Source organism: Argentina anserina, chromosome 3, assembly GCF_933775445.1.
Source record: "Argentina anserina chromosome 3, drPotAnse1.1, whole genome shotgun sequence".
In the NCBI taxonomy this organism is placed as follows: Eukaryota; Viridiplantae; Streptophyta; class Magnoliopsida; order Rosales; family Rosaceae; genus Argentina; species Argentina anserina.
The window spans coordinates 3,801,791-3,811,320 of NC_065874.1; the positions used below are offsets into that span (position 1 = coordinate 3,801,791).

At 39.0% G+C, this 9,530-nt stretch overlaps 2 protein-coding genes across 2 annotated transcripts; both read left to right on the top strand.

Annotated features, from left to right (window-relative positions):
* The first annotated feature begins 355 nt into the window (after positions 1-355).
* Positions 356-2,398, top strand: LOC126788610 (cyclic phosphodiesterase-like). Its single transcript, XM_050514619.1, has 3 exons — positions 356-816; positions 902-956; positions 1,898-2,398. Exons 1-3 carry the CDS (start codon positions 535-537, stop codon positions 2,101-2,103), a joined length of 543 nt encoding a protein of 180 aa, XP_050370576.1. The 5' UTR covers positions 356-534; the 3' UTR covers positions 2,104-2,398.
* Positions 2,399-4,378: 1,980 nt separating this feature from the next.
* On the top strand, positions 4,379-9,259 carry LOC126788594 (integrin-linked protein kinase 1). Its single transcript, XM_050514601.1, has 12 exons — positions 4,379-4,750; positions 4,855-4,929; positions 5,020-5,115; positions 5,243-5,328; positions 5,424-5,544; positions 5,982-6,061; positions 6,989-7,051; positions 7,303-7,409; positions 7,630-7,715; positions 7,959-8,080; positions 8,386-8,497; positions 8,783-9,259. Exons 1-12 carry the CDS (start codon positions 4,424-4,426, stop codon positions 8,885-8,887), a joined length of 1,380 nt encoding a protein of 459 aa, XP_050370558.1. The 5' UTR covers positions 4,379-4,423; the 3' UTR covers positions 8,888-9,259.
* The last annotated feature ends 271 nt before the right edge of the window (positions 9,260-9,530 follow it).

Here is a 9,530-nt window from a genome sequence, read left to right on the forward strand (position 1 = left end):
TCTATGGATGTCTCTCAAGTAATGTAAAGGAACATATTTATGTTATGTTAATCAGTAGTTCATCGACTGTCATTGGTGGTTGGCTAGCTACTTAGCCAGTGTTGGATCATCTCCTTCACAGTTTGGTTAATTATAAATATGTTACTACCACCAAAAATTAGTTGCTTAATGAAAAAGAAACTATAAATAGCCGTGTTCGTGCATCTTGCAATGAACATTAATCAGATAGATATATGGATCATGGATGTCCAAACAGAAGATATCCTACAGTGGGAGACATGGAGATATGCTGCAATAGTGAGGCGCGACTAGGAGCCCTTGTTTTTCTTGGCTTGCTTTCACAAAAGAGTAAATCTATATATGCAAAAGTAATACGTGGGTCTTCACATTTTAAGGCCGGGCCGGCCCTGCCTTGCCCTACCCATTTTACAGGCCTACCCAAACACCTCTAAATGAAATGAGAAGAACTGAACTCCCTCCGATCCTCTCTTTGCCTTTTCTCTCTTCATCTCACTCCAATCCTTCACGTCTCTCATGGCCTCCACCACCCCAGAAAAGTACGCCTACTCCGTCTGGGCCCTCCCACCGGACGACGTGGCCCCAAGGCTCAACAAGCTCATGGAGGGCCTCCGTTCCGAGTTCACCGGGCTCTACTTCGACCCCCACATCACCGTCGTTGGGGCCATCAGCTTGACCCCTGAAGACGCCCTCAATAAGTTTAAGACGGCCGCGCAGGCGGTGAAGGCCTACGAGGCCAAAGTCACGAGGGTTGCCACCGGAACTTGTGTGTTTCTCCTCGTCGATCCCACTCCTCAGGTTAGAGTTTGTCTCTGGGATTCAAAAGGTTGGTTGGTTTGGAAGTTCGAGATTGAAAGATTGTGGCTTTTGTTTTTTTCTTAAGGTGATGGAAGCTAGTGCCAGCTGCTGTGGGCATTTTGGTTACAATAGGTCAACTCGTGAGTTCCTTGTTCTATGAATCTATGTTAATATACACTGGAGTTTTGTGCTTTGTTATATTTGGAAATATCTGTCACTATTTGTTTTGTTTGGACTGGGGAAATTGAGAAAAGACAAAGAAGGTGTGAGAGTCTTAGTTATTGTTACTGCGGTTGATGATTGGTCTTTAGGTTTGAATTGCCTAGCAGTTATTGAAGGATGAAATGAATTTTACTTGGTGCTCTGCCTGAAAAGTTGAGTTATAAACTTGTAATAGCTGGCGTTCGTCAAAGGTTGCATCTTTATGCAATGAAATCAGAGAAGGAACTCTTCTGCAAATATTACAGGGTTTTGTGGAATACCCATTTCTATTGAGGAAACTAGTGGATTGCATCTGGAATAGCCAATTTCTCTTCTGTGTTCTGTTAAGCATTTAGGATTTTAGGCAATGTAGATTATATTGGGAATGGTGGAACTGTGTCTGCAAAATCGGAATCTATATATGCACCAGATTGGTGATACTGGTAGGTTGAGTGGTTGACCATAATATATACAAATTTTGTTATGGGTATGGTTGAGTTTGACAATGAAGATTAGATTGCCAATACTGATAATTGTATGTGAAACTGAACTTCCCTGCATATATTTTGGTAGAGTACCTATTTTAGGAGCTAGTAGATTTGCTTGTATCATGAATGCCCAATTCTTATGATGTGGTTGCTTAGCGTTTAGCTTTATCAGGTAACTTATACAACTATATCCATATGTGGTTTGCAGAATACAAAAATTAGAGCGCTTGTTGAACACCCTTTTTCCATGTAATTAAAATGAACTCTTCTAAGGTTTTCTTGAGCATTTAGAAATAATGATGAGATTGCATATGGTTTTTACTTGCTTTTTTTACTTTGTTGCAAGACTATTGTTCTTGGTTGAATACTAACGATCATTGAATTAAATGCAGCTTATATGCCGCATCTGAGTATCCTTTACGCAGATCTCAGCGAAGAAGATAAGAAAAAAGCTCAAGAGAAAGCCAGCATTCTGGATGAGAGCATTACTAGTCTGAGATTCCTTGTTACTCGCCTTGCACTGTACAAAACCGACCCTGAAGATAAAACTCTCAAATCTTGGGAGAAAATTGCTGAGTGCACACTCCAACCAAATTAGGTTTCTCAAGTCTTGATGTTTGTTTTCCACTTGTAATGAAACCCTGTCCGAATGGCCCTGCAGCTCATATGTGTAAGTTGAAGTTTTAATGTAATGTCAAAGACACTAAGTTGTCACTAACAGCTAGCTGATATTTTTGCCAGCTAGACTTGTTTTGTATTTCTGCTATTTCTGTGAGGAGTGTTTTGGCCACCTGAATATTGTTACCATCTGTTTCTTACTTCTGTAGATTTAGTTTCTGATAGAATATGACAGGAATTTCAAGCATGTAATGCAAATTACTATTCAAACTGTGTCTACAATTCCTACAAATCTACAATCCTGCTGTTAAAGCGTGGTAAAACTTTCTTGTTGAGTACTTAATACAGAGGGGCCTCAAAATAATGGATTTCTCCAGATGAAAACGACCCTTTGGTGCTTACCAGAATATCAGATGCACCTGAAGCTAGCAACGCCTCTTTGCCTCTGGAATAGCCAAGGGGAAACATGAATCCTTCTTCTCCACATTGTTGTAGATACCCTGAAAATCGCGAAAAAACTGAAAAGAAGTAAAATGAAAACGATATAGTAAGGAAATGGCGGTAGCAGTCTTAAGTTGAGTGAGTCAATGATCTTACATACAAGTGACAGAAGGAAGGGGGTCAAAAATGGTAGCTTGGCAGCCTTGGCTCTCAAGTTAAAGCTCATCTCATGTGACCTTATCCCATTATCCATTTTCACAAGAATAGAATGACAAAAAGAAATAAGGAGACCAATTAAACAATGAGTTGCCAACACATCCTCTACAGCAAGAGAAGCCTCAAAGTCAATTCTGATCCAATATTCATGTTTTTTCATCATGGCCGTAGCTATTACATGTTCTTGCCCAAGAATATGAATATACTGATACCCCCAATTATCATTTTTGACTCGTTTTTCTTTTCCAATTACAATATTTTATGAGTCTTGGTTGTGATGCATACATTGAACAAGCCAACTTAAGGTGGTTTGCTTCTGAATGTTTTTGTTCATCCACTTGATGAGAGTAAGACAAAACTGAGATGAAGTAATAACATAGTAGCCCACCTTCAACGAGCCTCTCTATATTCCTCTCAGTTTTGTTTTGTTTCCAAATCAGACTTGGTTGGCGTTGGCCACATGATCTATGAATAATTTTTTAGGCTCAAATTTAAGTTCAAAGAGGTTGACAGGTTCTATTTTTCTTTCTTCAAAGATTTGGAATGATGTTTCATGATCGGAATTCTGTATTGCTGTACTAAAAATCAACAAAAACGCAAATCGTTTTGTCTTCTAATGATTATATTCTTGACTACTAGTAACCACAAAATTGAACTGAAAGAATGTTGTGCAATCCATCAGAATCAGTGTGGAAGTAGAAATGCGATCGTTGTTCACATGTTTCAGTTGGTTTGGAAAGACGATTTATATCGCAACTACTTTTCAGACAGGTGATGTTACAATGTAGACTTTTCTCGGATAAGGTAAAGACTAGATCCCAGGAATCATCAAACATTAGGACAATAGGATATCCTCGTTTCTACAGGTACACACCACAATCACCTTGTAGATCCAACATTCGACTTGATCGAGTTATCCTATCATCCAGAAATATCAAACAAGATGCATAATGTGTACAACTGAATTGATACTAATCCTATGAACTAGCTAGATTTTTGGTTATCTAGTCCAATGTAATCGAGTTTAAACATAATTGAGTGAAAAATCAATTTGACGTCCAATGAGAGAGAACCAGTTTGTTTAGTCTAATCCGTCAGATTGTGGACATGGATAGAGTTAACCCTTTGCGGCCTACCAAAAGATAATGAAAGAGGAAACTCACATGCATACACTTCAAAAGAAAAAATTGTAATCAATATCACACGGTTTCCTCAAGAGACTTATACCCCTAGAGATCGAATTTATACTAGGAGTTATGTCACCTCCGGATTTGACTTGAAATTAGAATGTGACACTTCAAAATTAATTTCGGCTCTTCCTAAGGTGGCTGTTGTGTCTAGGTCGATACTCCCACGCCCACGCCCCCGCCACGTCCACCGTCCCCGGTCCACCCCAGCTGACGCTTCACCTGTTTCGTGGATAACGTAATAACTAATAACCAACCCAGCTCACATTAGCTAAACCCCACTTATCCTGCGCCGTCTCGCCTACAAGTACCCCGAACCTTCCCCCACGCGCTCACACTTCCCCTCTCTCCGACGCGCCAAAGTTATAAGAACGTTACAGCCCACTCACGCTTTTTTCTCCTTTCCTACAAACCCGCGCGTATCTAGCAACAATTCGAGAGAGAGAACTTCGCGCTATGGACCTGAAAACGACGCCGTTGCGGTTCACACTGGGCAAGCAGTCGTCGCTGGCGCCGGACAATGACTTCAACGCCGGCGACGCAAAGGAGGAAGAGGACGAGGTGGAGGTGATCGATCCCCGCGTCCGTCTCATGTACTTGGCCAACGAAGCCGACCTCGACGGGATCAAGGAGCTTCTCGACTCCGGCATCGACGTCAACTTCCGCGACATCGATAACCGCACCGCGCTCCACGTCGCCGCCTGCCAGGGCTACTCCGACGTCGTTTCGCTCCTCCTCGAGCGCGGAGCTGACGTGGACACTCAAGATCGCTGGGGGAGCACCGTAAGTCTCGATCTCAGCTTGGTTGAGCTTAATTGTGTTTGTGATTAGAAGAAATGTAGATGAAAGATTAGAGATTTGACGGTGTGGATTTGATTTTGAAACAGCCGATTGCGGATGCTAAATACTATAAGAACCATGAGGTGATCAAGCTTCTGGAGAAGCGTGGAGCAAAGCCTCTGGTGAGTTCTTTTGATTTTTTTACTGTAGTGATTTCTTGATTTATTACTGAGCTGGTTCTTGTTTGATTTTGCTGATGTTAAAATTTTCAGATGGCTCCAATGCATGTTAAGTACGCTAGAGAAGTTCCGGAGTACGAAATCGATCCAAAGGAGCTTGATTTTACTAACAGTGTCGAAATAACCAAGGTAGAATTGCAATTTGATAATGCTGGTATAAGCTGTTAGATTGAATTGTCGAATTTTACGTTCATGAGAAGTGTTTGAAATTAGCTTTCCAATTGGTTGTGTTGATCTGTTTCTTGGTGCTTTATAGGGAACTTTCCATTTGGCATCGTGGCGTGGTATAGAGGTTGCTGTGAAGAGGCTTGGGGAGGAACTAATTGTTGATGAGGAAAAAGTGTGAGTTCTTCATAAACTAAGCATCATTTTACGAATTCATAATTTGCTTGCTTTATGGTGTTTGAGGTTTCGGGTCAATTTTGGTGTTTATGCAGGAAGGCATTTACGGATGAGCTTGCATTGCTGCAAAAGATACGGCATCCAAATGTAGTGCAATTTCTGGGTGCAGTAACTCAAAGTAGTCCAATGATGATTGTAACAGAATACTTGCCTAAGGTTTGTCCCTTTTCTGTTGGTTGTATATAGTGGCTTGAAATTGCTAGATAATTGTTGGTAACTAATTTAAAAAGGATGCGACATTTTTACCTCGTTATTGTTAGAGGAATGGTTAAGTTTCATAATGTTTTAGCAAAATCTCATGTTTTAGTAGTGTGAAGTAAAATGATTGAGGTGCTTCATCTCTCATAGATCACATTGCTCAAAATATGGCTCTAGGGATCCATTGCTAACAGAAATAAAAGGCATGAACTTGTTAATATGATATACTTGCATCTTCTGTATCATATTCCCCTTTGTCATCAGATCAGAGTCCTAGGTAACATAGAGCCTTTACTTAATTAAGTGTATGAAGTAAACTGGAATATGGAGTAGCTAGTTTGAAGCTCAAAAGTTTGAACTTTGCAGATCTTTATTCTGTTGTGTCCTTATTGCAGGGAGACCTTCGTGCATTTTTAAAAAGAAGAGGAGCATTGAAACCATCGACAGCTGTAAGATTTGCGCTTGATATCGCAAGGTCCGTAATTCTATTGATTGGCCTCGATTATTATTTTCTGAATAGCAACAGATAAAAAAGTTGAAGAGTTATTATTTACCAGTTATAATGAAGGATTCGTTGCACTAACAACGGAGGTCATTTGTTAAAAACTTAAATGCAAGAGTACAATGTTATACAAAGTGAAAAGAGGTCATTAATATATCTCAGTAATCTCATATATATCATCCAATTTGTCCTTGATTTGAATGTGTGGCTCTCTCCCAGTTTATAGGGTTCTGTTAGTAATCTAATGAGCATTTCTTTCATCATCTTTCTCCCTTTCTGGTCATGGCAAATAAATATTTGTGTTCTGTTGTTGTCCACCAAGATTCAACACCAATTCAAAATTTCTTGACATACCAGATGCTCTGAAGACATTTGAGGCATCAGTTTTATATATAACTATTTTATTCTTTTTAACTGGATTTTCATGGATAAATGTTTTCTGTCTCTTGTGACAGAGTAGAATAAGGGAAATGGTACCCAGTTTGGTAGGAATAAGCTTCCTATCAAGCACCTGCAACCTGGATCTGAATGACTGCATCCTGTAATTAAATAAGCATGCTTGAGTAATCTTTCCAACTCCTTAACTCGGCCTTCACTTCAAGTCCTGAAAACCTTTAGATATAAGTTCTTCAAAACTCTTTCTTGTTATGCTTGGATGTTCTGCATACAAAATACAAACGGGTTTGTAGGGAAAGATCTTATCTTCATTCCTGCATCAAAGACAATTTGTAGTAAAAACTGGATTACTTATTCTACAATGCATGCAGCAGAAGTAAATACTATCACCACATTGAAGCTGGGTTGATAAAAGCTAACACGTTCTCTACTTTTATTCTGAGAGCAAAAACATTTATTATTGCTAATATATTTGATTTATCACATTTTCTGCGTGTCATGCAGGGGTATGAGTTACTTGCATGAGAATAAACCAGCACCGATCATTCATCGTGATCTTGAGCCTTCGTAAGTTTCTTCTTTTTCTTCTCTTTTGTCCTTATCTTCATTTTGGTCTTGGTATTTACCAAGTAGCCTTTTCATTTATTTATTTTGAACAGTATCTTTTCGTCATCCGCTGGTCTTTCACCAGAAGACCTCATGATCATATATTGCATTACCATTTTGAAAAAAAAGATAATGTTGTCTCCCTAAATAGCCTTAATAGTGTTGATGGCAGCAGCCTTTTCATTTTATGTTACTAACTAGTTTGATGACAGAAATATATTGAGAGATGATTCCGGGACCATAAAAGTTGCCGACTTTGGAATGAGCAAGTTGCTGACTGTTAAAGAAGATAAGCCTTTGATTTGTCAAGATGCTTCATGTGGGTCTTTTAATTTGGGCAATACTACAGTAATATTATTTTGCTTAGCTGTAGTGTCACCTAGGTAGTATCTTTCTGAAAGGGCAAAAAGTAGTTCTTTCGGGTTCTTTTTTACACAGCTAAACTTAAAGTTTAACAGCTCGCCATTTTGCAAACTTACATGCCATCTGTTGAAGTTGTAGATTGTGAGTGACAGTGTCATTTGTTTATCCATTGACAGGTCGATACATAGCTCCTGAGGTTTATAAGAATGAAGAATATGATACAAAAGTGGATGTATTCTCTTTCGCTTTAATCTTACAAGAGGTAGATCGCTCATTCCTGAATCCTAGATGTTATCTAATGACATTATCTTCAGCTAGCTTAGTGAATAGTGGCATACCCATGTTCTACATCAACTGTGTGTTTCCAACACTTGTTTATTATCAAAAAGTTTAAATCAATACATATGAGTTATACTGTTGGTGTAATACAAAGATGTCCATTTATTAAGCATTGAAATCAGTAAATATATTAATCTTCATTACTGACCTTGGTATGCTGTTTCAGATGATAGAAGGGTGTCCGCCATTTTCCACCAAGAAAGATAAAGAAGTTCCGAACGTATATGTTGCTAGAGAGCGCCCACCTTTCAGAGCTCCAGTAAGGCGTTACGCACATGGCCTTAGAGAGTAAGTGTGTTGCTAAAACAACTTTCTCTGGTTTCATTGATTGCAGTAGCTGTTCATATTCTAGTTTTCTTCTGTGATTTCAGTCATTGCTGATGGCTGTTTTGTAATCAAAGCTTCTCCTGAGTCCTGAAAATGCCAACCCTTTCATATTATTTCTTTGTCAGCATGTTTAGTTTAGTTTATCTTCCTGAGAGTATCTTCAAAGTAGCATTTGCATTTCCAGAAGTTGATCAAATTTGTTTGTTTATCTCTGTGTGTGCTCTCACCTTTGGGTCACAATTTTTTTTTGTTCTGCTTGCTGACAGGTTAATTGAGGAGTGCTGGAATGAGAAGCCAGCTAAAAGACCATCGTTTAGGCAAATAATCTTGAGGCTTGAAACTATTTATAACACCATTGGCCATAAAAGGCGTTGGAAGGTATGCTCCTTTTCTCTTTTTCTATATTGATTTTCTAGAATAAGTAATGAAGTATCAGTAAATGGATATGAGAATCTAAATAACTGGGCAAAACTCTTCGCATTTGGTAAATTGAATGTTATTGAAGGGCCTGCAGTCCTGAAACACTTCTAAAATTCAAGGGTTCGTGGGAATTGTAATAACAGAACAATGCTTCTTGTTGCTACTTTGTTTACGTATTTCTACATTCCTGCATATACTTGCTGAAATAGTCCTTTCTTTGTCTTCCATGTAATATATACACAGGTTAGACCAATGAAATGCTTTGCAAATCTAGAAGCCATGTTGAGGAAAGATAATAGTCTAAGCAACAGAAGCCGTTCATCACGTTCCTCTACTGGTAGCATATAACGACGGGGGATCTTACATGAATGTCTGAACAGCTAGTGGACGTTACTATTTCCAGCTTAACAGTGGACAACTTTATTTACATAACAGTAGAATGCAGTTGTGCAACTCCACTGATAGTCATTAAGTTTGAAAACTCTCTAGATTCTTTTAACTCTCCCTATGATAACCTGGGCTGAGAACCTCATTGTGTATATCACATTATGCATGTAAATGCATCATATGTGTAAATCCAAGAATATTTACTTAGCATCGCCTTGAATTGGGACTGGCGATGTTATGCTGAAGCAAAAATATTCTGGTGTTGGCCTTCGTGAGATATGTTTGTAACTCTGTAAGTAAAGCTTTGGATATATGGCATTGTTTGACATGACTTATTTTGCATTCTCAACAACCATTCCTGGTCTGTTGTTGGTTTATTCGTTTCGAGATACTTGTCATTGACAATGCTGGATGATTCGATGTCACGTCGATCCTTTTCCAAAGTTGTTCGATACAGACTCTGTTTAGTCCAGCATCACGAGCTTTCATCCCAACAATCCTAACTCAAATTAGTTCCTTGGAGACGAGTTGGGTACATCATTCAAACAAATTCCTACGCAGCTTCCCTAGCAAACTCTTGAGATTGCTTTCACCACTAAACAAA

Coding starts and splice junctions, on each gene's coding strand:
- LOC126788594 (XM_050514601.1), top strand. CDS start 4,424: ATGGACCTGAAAACGACGCCGTTGCGGTTCACACTGGGCAAGCAGTCG. Junction 5,329..5,423: donor ATTGTTGATGAGGAAAAAGT/GTGAGTTCTTCA, acceptor GTGTTTATGCAG/GAAGGCATTTACGGATGAGC. Junction 5,545..5,981: donor TAACAGAATACTTGCCTAAG/GTTTGTCCCTTT, acceptor TCCTTATTGCAG/GGAGACCTTCGTGCATTTTT.
- LOC126788610 (XM_050514619.1), top strand. CDS start 535: ATGGCCTCCACCACCCCAGAAAAGTACGCCTACTCCGTCTGGGCCCTC. Junction 817..901: donor TCGTCGATCCCACTCCTCAG/GTTAGAGTTTGT, acceptor TTTTTTCTTAAG/GTGATGGAAGCTAGTGCCAG. Junction 957..1,897: donor TGGTTACAATAGGTCAACTC/GTGAGTTCCTTG, acceptor AATTAAATGCAG/CTTATATGCCGCATCTGAGT.